Consider the following 15,100-nt stretch of genomic DNA (forward strand, 5'->3'; position numbering starts at 1 on the left):
TGCCCTCTCTCAGAGGGGCACTGCCGCCTGCAAGCACGGACTGCGAGCCCTGGAAGGAGCGCGGGGCCCGGCCCGGGCGGTGGGAGAGAACTCGGCGGAGGGCGGCGGCAGCGGGGCCTGCAGCGTGCCCGGACTGCTCCGTCCCGCACCCGGCACGGCTGCGGGGATCTCTCCGTGCCAGGCCCCGCTCTGTGCCAGGCCCGGGCCCCGCTCCGTGCCAGGCCAGGGCTCCCTGCCAAGGCCTACAGCGTGCTCGGAGCGCTCCGTCCCGCACCCGGCACGGCTGCGGGGAGCGCTCCGTGCCAGGCCCCGCTCCGTGCCAAGCCTCGCTCCGTGCCCAGGCCCCGCTCCGGCCACCTCCGGGCGGGGCTGGCCCCATGCCTGGCGCACACCGGCAGGGAACGGGGGCTGCCCTGGCCTGATGTCCCCTCCTCAGTTCCCGCCTGACCCCGGCAAAGGCGTCTCCTAACTACAAATTGGTTCACTTTGGATATAAGGAAAAACAGCTTCCAGCACCAAATTTAAGCCTCGGCAACATACTACGATTCGAGAATTCTTACACCTCTTTAATGCCCGCAGGCACAGTTAAGACTCCGCAAAACCTCTTAATTAAGAATGCAGAGAGGTGTCTTCAGGAGAGCTATTTCAAGCTTTTGTACACTCAGCTAGTAAATACGAACTTACACTACAGTAGTCTGTGGAGTCAGAAACTTGGATCTGCAGTGTTTGTTCGCCTCGCTGCCCTTTTAGAATCAGTCTCAGAAGGCTCTCGGAGTACGGTTTAGAGTATCAAGCCATAGAGGAAGTATTGTTTGACTGGCTTAAGAATCACTAACATTGTCAATTCTTCAGGTTGATTTATATTTCTTTTCCCAAGCTTTCCAAAATTGTGTCCTCTTTGCCTTTTCTCATGGCACACTGAATGATGTGATTCTGACATGTTCTCCATTTGTGATTGTCAATAGCCAGGAAGATTTATAGCCTAAGGTTAAAAAATTCCTCTGGCTATGCTCTCCTCTTGTTCTTTAGCTTAGGAATCCAAAATGGGGAATTAGTTTTAAACTGACTGTAAATACTAATGTTGGATTTAAAATTCAAAATTATACCACTTTGCTATGTATGTTTCAATATATAATATTTTGTGTTGGTCAAAATTATATGAAAAAGCCTCAGATTTTTCAGGATGACTGAAAAAATTTTACTTGCCACTTTTTACTGTGGTAAAGCTGTGATAAAACCTAAAAGTATGTTAACATGTTCTGTATATATTAATCATCATAGTAATTCTTTTAGAGCAAATGTATTAATTTAATTTTTACCTTTTTTTTTCACTTTGTTAAGTTTTAAATTTGATGTAAGAAAATATCTGAAGCTCTAACATTAAGAAATGAATGCTGACTAGGATCAGACTCAAAGTCACCTACATTATAGCACCAAGCCCTTTAATTGCATTATTCACATTTTTTTTAATTCCCTATATTTTTCATCCACTTATTTAACTTCTGGGAGTGATCTTTAGCATCACTAAACAAGACAGTAATATCTTTAAAAGCTTCTCACATAAAATTAAGACTGTCCATATCTTGCACCTGAACAAGCAAATGAATCATTGATTCACACAGAGGAAAAATTCTCACTTTATTCATTCACAACATACATGGATCCTACATGTGTACATTCTTCCTTGTGTCATGGCTGTCCTGGAGTTATTTCTCTTATGTCATACTTTCCTGGAGGATGCCACCTTTGTTACATTACTAAACGAATCCCCCAACATTACTGAACTAAAATGGGTCCTAGATGTTATTTTATTAGGTGGTGAGCCCAAATGTCTCTATATGCCCCATATCTCATCCACAGGATGCAGACTTTGCTTCCATTTGTGAGCTGCAAATTAAACTATTCTGTGTTTCTTCCTTAGCAAGTATCACTTGTCTGAACAGCAATTCTAACTGGATTATTATTGAACTGACAGATTAATTTCACAATAAAGAGAAAGGTTTTTAATAGCACACTGAGAAAAAAAAAAACAACCAAAAAATTACTTTTTTTTTTCATTTTCAGTTGTTTAAATGAAGAACTAGCTGTGGTACCTACCAAATGCAGGTGGCAAGTTTTCTGTGCTTTAAAATAATGCCCTCAAACAACCTTTGCATTTACAACTTATTATGTGAAATTGGGATCCCTACCTTCCTACTTGGTTCCCATAGAAGTGGCAGAAAATAACAGAAGAGCAGAAAATTACAGATCCAGCAAAGAGATTTCACACACTGTTCCCTTTTTAGAACATTTTAAGCTTTATTAACAAAACACTTTAAACTTTGAATTAAGTGATGAAGTTTCTTGGCATCAGAAAACAGCTTTGAAAACCACTGTTTTAGTTTCCAAGAAGAAAAAGCTTAATACCAAAACCATTTCTGTTTCCAACTATAACAGTATCTGGCATAATGTGATATTGTAACAGCAATTCCCGTCTCTTGGTGAGTGTGGATGGCTTTCTGTTCCACAGTAAGAGCAGAGGTATGCAGTGGAAGGGTCAGCTTTGAGCTTGGCAGAACACAGCATTTGTGATTTTAGGCAAGTCGTTCAAGACCACATCCAAGAAAGGCAGCAGGCAACACTTACAGTGCATAACTTCAGGGCCTGGTCTCCTCTTACAGTTCAGGTGAAGGACTGCACAACTGGGGAATTGCCTAAATCTGGCTAGGACAGAGGTCACTGAGAACAGTAACTGGACTGAGTGCCTGTGGTGTACCATTGCCTGCCTCTTGCCAAGACAAAGTCGTGGGCAGGTATTACAGCGCCCTGATGAGGTCTTCAGGGTGAGAGAGAGACTGAATCTTGGTTCATGATCAGAAGGCTGGATTTATTGATATATGATATATAATACATTTTTACTATACTAAAAGGAATAAAGAGAGAAGTTGCAGAGGCTGCTAAGCTAAGAATAGAATCTACAAACAAGAGAGTTCTCTGTCACTGTGTTCCAGAGAGCTTGCCCTGTGATTGGCCCTTAATTGTACACATGGAACATGAACAGGGGCAACTTGCTACATTTCACAGCAGCAGATAACGATTGTTTACATTCTTCTTCTGGGGCCTCAGCTTTCCAGAAGACGAACAAATCCCAAAGAAAGAATTTCTATGAAAAAATGTCTGTGACAGGCAGGTGCATGAGCATGGAGCACAAGCACGGAACCAAAAGTCCAAACCCCTCCCAAATGCTTCAAACACACATTTCTGAAATTTCAGCTCCTTCAGTGTTAGATGATAGCTGATGGAGCTTTTAAAAGGATAAAAATATTGGATTTATATGCCTAAAAGTTCTGTGTGTCCCACATTAGGCATTCCAGCAGCACTGAACTCTCCAAGTTAATTTCTCTTTTTACCTCAGGTACTTTAGTGTTACCCATAATGTGCAGAGCCATGTGTGTGCTAAATTCTTTTTGCATCTGGATCATAATCATTCTGTATTCACTCCTTTACACGTGGAACAAGAATATCAGTTCCCTACTCATATACTATAAGAACAAATATATAAATATTTTTGTAAAGTGTTCAGATAATACAGACACTGGCATTTTAAAATTAGATGGAAGTGCAGCTATGCTGTATATATGCTTATACTTCCATCTAATTTCAGATCTAAACAATGTAGTCAGTTAGAAGATCAAAAATCACTTTAGAGGGAAGAAAAATCAGGCACTTCCCCTCTTTCTAGGCCACCATTTGAATTCTAGATGAGGCCTTTTAGCTATCCAAGTTGTGATAGGTAATTACACTGTAGATAGTATTAAGAATTACTAGTTTATTCTAGTCAGAAGAGGAACATAAATGCAGAAAGCATTCTTTATACTAAGGTTCATTTGTTGATGGAGCTAAGGGATTGATTTTGATTTTGACTGAGAGATTTCCCATGAAAGGTCTTGTCAGAATTAAATGTCAGACAATTAAGTTTCTGGTGATATTTGCTAAAACCCAGTTTCTTTAGTATACATGAAGTTAAAAATCCATTACCTTTTTTTTCCCCCCAATATGTTCAGCACAGCTACATCTATTTCTTACCAATGATACAGTATTGGAATCAGGAGCCTTATTTACTAAGAAACACTTTATCTCCACAGCAGAAGCTGTGATGCCAGAAGGTAAATAGTGGAGAAGACACAGAGGTGGGCACAGCTGGCCCCACTCCTGTCTGTAGATATCTCAGAGCTTCTCTGACCATGGTTGGAAATTATCCTAATTATCCTTGTGGTGGTTCACTGCCCATGGGGTGTCTGGGGCACATGAGTGTACTGGTTTTGCACAGCCTGTTTTTTGGTAGCAGGGGGCCAGAGGTGGCTCCTGTGGGAAGCTGCTGGAAGCTTGCTGGCCAAAACTGGGCCAGTGAGAGAGGCTGGTAACAGCTCTGTGATGACATATTTGAGAAGGAAATCACAACAAAGTCAGTTTTTTCTCCTAGTCAGAGAAGAAGAGGAGGTGAGAACATGTGAAGGAAAACAACATGGAGACACCAAGGTCAGTGGAGAAGGAGGGGCAGGAGGTGCTCCAGGCACTGGAGCCAAGACTCTTCTGCAGGCTGTGGTGCAGACCATGGTGAAGCAGCTCTGCCCCTGCAGCCCCTGGGGATCTAGGGGGATGCAGAGATCCACCCACAGTCCGTGGGGATCCACAGGGGATGCAGAGATCCACCCACAGCCCGGGGGATCCACGGGGGATGCAGAGATCCTCCCGCAGTCTGTGGGGGTCCACGTGGGATGCAGAGATCCACCCACAGCCCGGGGGATCCACGGGGGATGCAGAGATCCTCTCGCAGCCTGTGGGGATCCATGGGAGATGCAGAGATCCACCCACAGCCACAGCCCGTGGGGATCCACGGGGGAGGCAGAGATCCACCCACAGCCACAGCCCGTGGGGATCCACGGGGGATGCAGAGATCCACCTGCAGCCCATCGGGATCCATGGGGGATGCAGAGATCCACCCACAGCCTGGGGGATCCATGGGGGATGCAGAGATCCACCTGCAGCCCATCGGGATCCATGGGGGATGCAGAGATCCACCCACAGCCTGGGGGATCCATGGGGGATGCAGAGATCCTCCTGCAGCCTGTGGGGATCCACGGGGGATGCAGAGATCCACACACAGCCCGTGGGGGAGGTGGCCATGCCGGAGCGGGTGGATGCCTGCAGGAGGCTGTGACCCCATGGCAGACCCGGTGGAGGGAGAGAGCCCTTGCTCCCAGGCTAGAGCAGCCTGTCCTTGGAGGACTGCACCCCATGGAAGTGGGACCCACACCACAGCAGCTTTGGGAGGATTGTCTGCCTATGGAAGAGACTCACATTTGCAGCAGCTGTGGTGGGAGTGGACCCAGGCCGGAGAAGTTCACGGAGAACTGTCTCCCGTGGGAGGGACCCCACGACCTTACAGGAGTAGGATTCCTTTCCTGGGGCAGCAGATGAAAATCTCGGTGATGAATTGACCAAACCCCCACGCCCTGTCTCCCTGGACTGTCGGCAGGAACGAGGGAGGAGCTGAGTGGAAAAAGTTGTTTTAAGGGCTTATTTAACGTCTCGTTATCCTCCTCTGATTCTGTTAGTAATAAATTTCACTTTGCAACCTTAAATTGAGCCTGTTTTCGCCTTGAAGTGTTTCTCTCTGTCCTTACGTCACTCATGAAACTGGTGTTAATTTTTTTTCCCTCTCCGCTGCCCAGCTGTGGCCGGGGAGGGTGAGCGAGCGACTCTCGTGGGTGCCTGGAGATTGGCCGGTGTCAAACCACGCACGGGGAAACCGAGGGTTCGCCCTTGACGGTTCATGCCCGTCACCGGGATGCCGGGGGCAGGACAAACACTGGCAGTTCCCATGCTGAACCCAAACCACACCGGGCACCGCTGCGCTCGGCGTGTGTTTAAGGTGTACAACCTCATCCCGTGCGAACTGGTCCTGGACAGTTTATAAGGACTGTACCACAGCAAATTACCCTGCAGCCCTTAGTGCCACCTGCAGTTTGGGCTCTGAGGTTTTAACGCCGGTGCCCGCAGGCTGGACAGGAAGGGCGCGCCGCGGACTGGGGGTCACGCGTGGCCCCGTCACCGCGCTCCCGACGGGAGCACGGACTAACGGAGCCCAAAGAAAGGCCCGGCGAGACGGGCGCTGGCTGAAGCTCCGGCCTTTCGGGGAGTCACCTCCAGCAGGACAAGGCTCTCTCTGGTCGCCGCGACGATGCCGGAGGGGATGGAAGGAGCCCCGCGCGGCCCCGGCCGCGCTGCGGGCGTCAGGCGGGCGCGCACCGTTGCCGGGCTCTGCTCCGCCGGGCCGGCCCTGCTCCCGCCCTCCCGCCAATGACGGCCGGGGCCGTCACCGCGCTGCGTCACGGCGCGGCCGCCAAGATGGCGAAGGTGTCGGAGATGTACGACGTGACTTGGGAAGGTAACGCCGCGCAGCCGGCGGTCCCCGCCCGGGGCAGGGGCTGTGCCCGGCCCGACCGGCCCTCGGCCGTGGGGAGAGGGCGGCGCTCCCGGGTCGCGGCGGGCTCGGGCCGGCGCCGGGCGGCCGTACCCAGGCCTGGGTAACAGCAGCGAGGGGCGGCGGTTCTGGCGGCCGCCCGGCTCCTCGGGCTGTGGGCAGCCGGGCCGCAAAAGCGGCGACCTGTGCTCGGCCCTTCGTGCCCGCAGGTCCCGGACGGTGCCGCGCCCCTGGCCCGGAGTGTCCCGCGCTGCCCCGTGCGCGGCGGGCCGGCCTCCCCTCGCCTCCGCTCCGCGGGGACCGGCCCCGCGTCTCCAGGCACGGTGCGGCCGCTGCGTCGCCGCTTGCCGGCCTTCTCCCCCTCGGTACAGCGCTTGCCAGCAAACATGGTCTCTTGGCAGGGTCAGCAGTTCGCGTCATAGTTCATCTTCTGGTGAACTAAAAGTTTCCTGATACTCTCATAAAGTTCCATCATAAGCATTTACGGGGCGGCTTCAAGAAGGTCTGAAGTGACACAAGTTTTTGAGAATCCCACCCTCCGGGTCTCAACAGCTTTCATGTCTGTTCGATCAAAATGGTGATTTATTTTTCATATACCAACACTGTCTGAGCTTTATTTGACATTCTCAGTGGTTATTTTTCCATAACCGGTATTAACATGTGAGCTCAAGACAACACTCAAGCCCTATCAAGAATAAATGAATGGTTTAGAGTAACAGTTTTGGCCATAAAGGGGGAACCTTTTGCTATGTACTATGCACTGCAAGCATTATAGTGTAGAGAAGATAATGCAGAGAGAAGTCGCGTGATCTTAGGTTTTCATTTACGTACTGCCAATCTGTGAAGAAATAATTGAGTAGTAGAATAATTCCCCAGTCATGAATTAATGCTTAGTTTGATTTTGTACCTAACAGGAGGAATGTTGGGAAAACCTTGATTAACCATTCTTTTATATCTCTTGAATGAATGTATAGTACTTGTGAAGCTCTGCTTGGGTGGAGATCACATAGATCATTACTGGTATTACTGTTAAAAGTTGCCCTAAACAACCTTGTGTTGAAAAATTTTCCAGTTTTTATTATTCTTGAGCAGATGTTGTTACAAAATGCAGGGACTTAGTTGTTTGGGGTTTTTTTGTGGTGGTCTTGTTTTTTTTTGTTTTTTTTTTTTGTGTTTGTTTTTTCCAGTTGTTCTTGGGTATCCATGACAGAAAAGAGCAATGAGGTTTTTCAGAGGGTGGGTAACACACATGTGGACATCTCTCTGTACATTTAGCCCTAGATTGTTTTGGCCCACAGTATTGCAGTGTGTATGCTTATACTCTAAGGTGGAGGCCAGGTGTAGGATATTCAAGCTACTGCTGGCCTTGGCTAATTCATGCTGAGCTGAGCTTCCTACTCTTAGAAATAATCTTCACGTTTTGTTTCCAAGAATTCTGATTGACAGTTGTGGCACTGTGCTAGGTGTAGAGTTTTGTATATGGGTGGGGTTAAATGAGAAATTTCAGATGACCAGCTTATGAGTTTTATTATATCAACTTCTCAGTCTCTTTAAGTATTCATCCAGATGAAAGGCTGGTGTGTGTTGGTACAAGGGATTGTCTCCACTTTAGAAGCATGCATTTGAAAAATTCAGGTTTTTTTTTCTCTATTGCAAGAGATGAAAAGTAAAGTGAAAAAGGAATCTTGCAACAGACCATGCAATGACTCTTCTTAAAAAAGATAGCTTTTCTCTTTTCTCTGTGTGAGCTTCAACAGATCCTGGTGCAAGGTAGCTTTTCATAGGTGTGGTGATCCAGCAGTGTTGTGACCTAGTTCCTAGCAACACAGTTCTAGGAATTTTATGTAGCTCATTTTGAATCTCTTTAAAATGCCTAATTTATGTGAAACTGGGGTATGGTTCATATGTCCTTTATATACCAGGCTTTTCTAAACAAGACATTTTATACTTATATATTGCTTAAAGATGAATCTGCGATTCAAGGTTAGGAAAGAATAACATGTAACAAATGAAATAGTTTGTACCTTCCTTTGCTTTTCACTCAGGTTCTTTGAGACAGAGGTAGGAATTAAATTTTTTTAGGTACCTGCATGGTACAGGTGTTTAGGAAAGATAACTGAAAATAACTGTGTTTTCCAGTGTGGAAGCTGTGGTTTTTATTTTTTATTTCTTTACTTTGTTGCTGTATCTCAAGCTTTAAAGTGTGTTTGGAAATCTGTGTAGCAGGAAAACATCTTGTTTAACTTTATGGTCTTGATCGATGGACTTAGATGATCCAATACCACAGAGTGCTGTGGTATTGAAAGAGAAGCTTATATGTTGTTATGTAACGTATATTTTACAGTAAAGCTGATTTACTTGAGACAAAGATGGTATGTTGCTCCTTTTTTTTTTTTTAATACTGGTTCTAATTCTAGAGAAAATGGCATATTTCCTGCTTCCTTCATAAATAAAAGAATTAGAAACTATGTGGAGTGACAGGAAACCAAAAACTGTGGGTGTAGCCATGGAGTGTGATGTAGGTTTGCACATCACTTGGTACCTGGTGATGTGTAGCCTCTTACTAGGACTTTCTTAAGCTATGTAGAACTTTTTAGAATAAATATTTATCATATTTTCAGTGAAACATTAAAGATTAATTTGTCCCATGAATGGAAATATTTAAAAAAGCAAACACCTGTGTAACTTCATTTTAGCAGCAGGTTTTGGAGTACACAGGTGTAAAATTAGCACAGTCTGCAAATGGGCAGCAGTTCAAGAACTATTAAAATAGTTGATGCACTTCCACAGAAAATGCATCTGACATATTGTCAGGATTGGACAGAACCAGCCAGGTTTATTTTTCTTAACCTTGCACAGCAGCATAATGGTGTTAAACACATCACACGCTGCTAAAGGGAAGCAGTGCCTTTCAGCTGTCACTGCTGAGCTTTTTGGGGATCTTTGAGTGCTTTCACAGCAATTCTTGTTTCAGTCAATAATTCTCTTAAGTGGTTATCAAAATGAAAAAGAGAAAGGAATGGCATGTTCTTTAAACTAGCTTTCTTTTGATATAAATTGAAAAAGTGAAGAGGTATTTTTTTTTAGATTTTTATTAGCTCTGAATGCCTCTTGCTTAAGTTCTCTGTAACATTAAATTAGTTCTGCTGTTTTCTGTATTAAAAATTGCACTCCTTAAAAGTTTTCATTACCATGTTCATGTGAGACTTTTTTCAAGGAACTCTGTCATTTTGGAAAATATCATAAAATGCTTTGTAAGATGAAGTTTACCAGTGTTTGTATTTCTTGCAAATATGTGTATCTGGGAACATGTTATATACAAAAAAGAATTACCAAATTAATTTAAAAACTGACAACTTATGTTTTTAATGTTAGGTGGCAAACTTTCTTTCTGTGACTTAGAAAATGAATTCATATTGAGTTTGTATGGCAAGTCTCTAGGAAATAGGGAACAGCCTAGCATTTCATCTCTGTAGTAATCTATGTGCAATTAACTGTTTCTGATGTGGTTTGGTTGTGTTCTGTGCTGTCTTTGCTTTCTTTTAGCTATTCCTAATTTTCAGTTGTAATCAAAGGGTCAGATCAGTTTCCTCTGGGTTTTATGTATGGATTTTTGGGATTACAGCAGGCAAAGGTGAGATGCTGGTTTTTTTTTAATTGAAGCCCTTTTGACAGCAGAGTTGCCAGGATTAGAGGCAGCATCTGCAGCACCCAGAGTGATGGCTGTGCCTCTGCCTGCACCTGCCACATGAGAGTGCACAGAGGTGGGCTGTGAGTGAAGGTTTGGTGTCTGTAACAGAGATGTCAATATACAGATGAGCTCTGGAAATATAATGGCTGTGGGGTCCCTGAGTGGCTGCTGTGGTAGCAGCAATATACCAAGGTGACATTCTGGAGTTTGCAATTTCTGTCTGCCCCAAAATGATGATTTCCTTCATTTCATCAGGTGCTTTTAGATATCAAGGACTTCAAAACTATGATCCAATTCATCAGTGAAAGTGTAGGTACTTATAGGAGGATTATTTCATATCTGGTTGCTCAAGCCAAAGGAGCTGGCACCTTCCTGGACACAAAAGTGAAACACAGGTTGTGTCCCTTGGCTTGCGTGGTTTTGGGCAAAAGTAAACGTTGTCCTGAGTGCCTCCCTTCCCCAGACCTTGTAACATTTTGAGTTACACCTGCCATGGGTGCCAATTTAGAATAGCCCAAATCTAAAACAAATGTGTCAATTGCTCAGCACCAGCCTATAGGTGAGAGGAGAAGTTTTAATTAAAACTTGGACATTTCTTTACCTTACTTGGTTTTTTTCTTCTAAAATCTGTAATTGTGTCTCCCCGGCCTTGTATTATGTCTCCAAGTCTCAAGTTATTATTGTTTGACTCTTTTGATAGATTTCTTAGTAAAAAATTCATTGTTTGACAGCATTGTAAAAAGACTTGTATAATTTTACTGCAGTTCTTAGTGTTTTGTTTCTTCTACCTTTTACATAAAATTCAGTATTTCTGAAATCAATAAATGTTTCATTCATCAGCTGATGTTCTATTCTTTGTCCTAGAATTGTTTTCCCATTGCTGTAAATGTTGGACTTGTGTGATAAATTGTAGAAGTACCTTCTGTTAATACATAATTCAGACACTATTCCATTTGGAATCACACTGGAATGAAGGCATTGATAATTTCCAAGTAAATGAGTGGGTGGAAATCAGACAGCTTATTTATTTTTAGGCGTTTAGCTTGTCAGCTTTTGTGAATGTTTGTGTTCACACACATTCTTGCCGTCTAACGTTGAATTTCCAGGGACCATCATATGTCTAGAACCATTCAGCTTTGCCCATGCACATGAAATGTAACCCTGTGGTGGTTTTGGTTGAATTTCAAAACACAAAATGTAGCACAATAACAGTCTTATGAGCGATCTGAGATCACTTCAGGTAGATGGAACAACTTTTAGTGCTTAATTTTTGACTGTCATTTACATTAACTCTGTGTTTTGAAGTGCAAGAAAAACTGGCAGTGTTTAGATCTGTCGCTCTATTTGTTTTTCCAGATGTTGTAAAGTTTTAGAAAAATACTAGCAACAGTTATCCTGGTACCCTATTACTAAAACCACTATCTAGTAATGAAAACTATTTTCCTTAAGTTTTCTCAAAATTTGTTCTTGTGTATAGAACAGCTATACTTATATAAATGTATGTGCATATAAAATCACATTCTTAGCAATTTCCTGGTCTAGAGGATAAATAAAGCTCAGGCAAGGTAGTGTTCTCTACCTGACTTAATGAATCTGTCTGCTCTCTTGGAGATCTTAAATATACTCTTGAAACAAAAATCTTAATTATAAAATAAGCTGTCATTTCTACCTTGCCTAGGTAACCAGTGATATTTTTTGTACCTTTGGACACTTCCCTGGCATAGAAAGCCTTCACATCCATGTGTACTTTTATTGAAGCTCCTTTCTCTAGGAATGTGTAGATTCCTTTCAGAGGGGAAGTTCTATTGTTTTTCCTAGAATTTCAAGTGAAAATTTATCCACCTGTAGCAGAAATACAATTTTAGTGTTGTCTGTAGATGTGTGAAACTAATCAGGAGAAATCTCTTGTAGCCTATCTTACCTAAAAATGAATAAACTTTATTATTTATTGGATAACTAGGTATACATTTTTTTACTTCATGTGTTACTGTCCCTTCTGAGAGACTGCTAACTTAGAATTTGAATTGATAATGTTAGAGCATGACCACAGTTTGGGTAATAAGGTTTCAGAGATCTGTTCTCTAGTAATTTTTTAATTTTAGTAGAAGTCACTTTCGTAGCTCTGTTGCTCTTTAATCCCATTCTTCAGATGCATGTCTTATCTATCATATGCACATTCAAATGCCATTACTATCTGAAAATCTCAATTTTTTTTTTGCCCCTTTGCCCACAGATATGCGCGATAAAATGAGGAAATGGAGGGAAGAAAACTACCGAAACAGTGAACAGATAGTGGATGTGGGAGAAGAATTAATTAATGAATATGCATCTAAACTTGGAGATGACAGTAAGTAAGCAATTACTGTTTTAAAAGTTACCTTGTCTGATTTGGTTTTCGTTTTCCAGTCTGTATTTTAGTTAACAGCCTTTATATTGTCTTCCAGTATGTGCTGATGTTGATGAAGTATATATTACTTTCTTATTCTAATAGGCTTCCAGAATTCCAAGTGCTTATTTCTTCCCCAAATGTGGGCTGCAGTGAAAACAGCCCTAAAAATTACATGATAGAACTGTTAACTTGCTATATTAGTATTTAGAGTGCAATGTGAAAGCTTCATTTGAAACTGTTACTAAGATATTATTTGCATGATTTTCTGTTCTTCAGCACTGTGACAGAAATTGAAGCAAGTCCTCATAGGGATCTGTCTAGAACATGGCAGTTATGATGTTGGGAAAAATAGAGAATTAGAGCTTTTTTGCCTTTCAAAATGTCAGAAAGTACTTTGGCACTAAAAGCGCTAAATTGCTTAAATAAGTTGTTGATTAATTCCAGCAGTTTCTTAATTTGTTTGTGTTTCAGCCATGATTTGTGGGAGTAGAAGAGGAAAAATGTACAGACAGAATTAATTAATCCTGTTTACATGATAGGTGCTTCCTATTATCTTAAACAAATTCCAAACCAATTATCTGCATTTATTGTCTCTTTGTGTCCAGTTTGGATAATTTATGAGCAGGTGATGATTGCTGCCCTGGACTGCAGTCGAGATGATTTGGCATTGGTAAGTTTTCAAGTTGACTTTTCTTTCACACTGTATGTATTCATCCTGGGTGTCTCTTCCAGATAGTTTTTTGGAAGTGACAGCATATTCTGAACTCCAGAGCTTGGACTGGTAGAAAGAATATCTATCAAGAAATGCACAGCTATGAAGAAACTGCCACCACCTACCTCCTCTAAGGCATAACTTTTGTTTAGACAGATCACATCTCTTCCAATAGCCATGAAAATATTTACAGCTATTCTGGTATGGGCTAAAGGTCAAGAATAATATTGAGGTTGCCATATTGTACAGAGAGTGTTTGTTTATTGAAAACCTCTCAAATTATATTGGTTTTCTGAATATTTTGAGGTAAAATGACCCATCTTACATATATTATATGTCATATTGGCTACCCTGAAAGAAAATCACATATTGGAGCAAGTCTTCAAGATTAATATGAGCTGCACTGCATAGTGTGTAAGGAAAGGCTGTGTTAAATCTTAGGAAAGCCAAAAATGATTTCTGAATACTGATGGAAAGGAAGGTATAAAGAAGGTGGGCACATATTTTCATAGGTGTGCAACAAAGACAAGTGTGAGACATAAGCTGTAACAAAGGCAATTCCACTTACATATTATGAAAAATTTAGTGAATTCTTTATGACAAATGGCACATTGAAGCTATGGAATCTCCTTTGGAAATGCTTAAAAATAGATAGGTATATGGCTCTGCACTCCCTTGGAAACTGGCTCTGTTTTCAGTGGGGATTTGGAGCAGGTGGCCTCCAAAAGTTCATTGCAATCCATGTTGTTTGGTGGTTGTTGGTAAAAATACTGTTAATGGATATTTGAGTCAATTTTTATGCAAATTTATTTGAATGATATAAATAAGAATTGCGATAGAATTAACTTATTTTGAACTATAACCTGTTTGTTAAATTAAAGACAAAAAAAAGCCACTGAAACAAACAAACAGAACAACCCAGTCAGCTTAGCTGATCCTTGAAGGGCAAAATCAGGAAGAGGCAAAAGTTTATGTTACAGGAAAATGTTAATAATCTTTCACTGCTCTTTCACAAAACAGTCAGAAGAAAACAGAGGCTTACCTTGTGCCCTGAATGCCATCAAGCTTGAGCTTATTCTAATAGAAAAGCCATTTTCAGGGCTCCAGGTCTTTCACTGCAACTACTCCTCCAGTGCTTTGTTCTCCATCAGATGACAAAATACCTCATAAAATCTTTGAGGTTTGTGTGATGTCATTTGGGTAAAACTTAATTCAAGGAGGGTGAAGATAGACAGAGCTAGACAGGGTTATCTCACCATATATATATATGTATATATATATATATATATATATATATATGTTAAAATGGAATATGCTGGAAAATGTAGTACAAGACTTTGAACTTGTGAACCCACTGAACTTCCCTCTCTTTTGTCCCTCAGAAGAAAATACTGTTGTAGTATAGCTGTTTGTTTAAACAAAAACAAATAGACTTACTGTTTAAATAAATACATTTCTGTGTCCTGATTTATATGTAAAACAGATTTGGTCTTTATTTTCAGGGTCTTTTAAAGAAGACTTTCACAAAATTGTTGACGGAGCCAGTGTTGAAAGATCAGTTGTGAAACGTTCTTTGTTTTTACTAACCCTTGCAGGGAGTTTAAATTTCAGTGTCTGCCCTTTAAGGAATATTGCTTGAGATGAGAGAATGCAACATTTTGTATGCAGCTTGGAAATGAGATTAAAAACATAGGTGGAAACTTAGAGGATTTTATTTTTAATTTGATTGATTTATAATAAATAAGTAGTTAATTCAAACAAGTTAGCATCATCTGTGGCATTTTACTAGAGGTGTAGTTCCAAAGTAGACAAACAGCTTTGGCTCTTCTGTTTTTTTAGCAG

At 42.2% G+C, this 15,100-nt stretch overlaps 1 protein-coding gene across 1 annotated transcript in view; it reads left to right on the forward strand.

Moving 5' to 3' along the window:
• Window positions 1–6,342: 6,342 nt before the first annotated feature.
• EMC2 (ER membrane protein complex subunit 2) overlaps window positions 6,343–15,100 on the forward strand; it is a 37,438-nt gene continuing 28,680 nt past the window's right edge. Inside the window, exons 1-3 of the mRNA XM_054278397.1 lie at window positions 6,343–6,430; window positions 12,391–12,504; window positions 13,152–13,216. Coding sequence (XP_054134372.1) covers window positions 6,343–6,430; window positions 12,391–12,504; window positions 13,152–13,216 — 267 coding nt within the window. The remainder of the gene's footprint in view (window positions 6,431–12,390; window positions 12,505–13,151; window positions 13,217–15,100) is intronic.

Source organism: Melozone crissalis, unplaced genomic scaffold, assembly GCF_028551555.1.
Source record: "Melozone crissalis strain CALT ecotype California unplaced genomic scaffold, PUWL_Pcris_2 ptg000002l_1, whole genome shotgun sequence".
Lineage (NCBI taxonomy): Eukaryota > Metazoa > Chordata > Aves > Passeriformes > Passerellidae > Melozone > Melozone crissalis.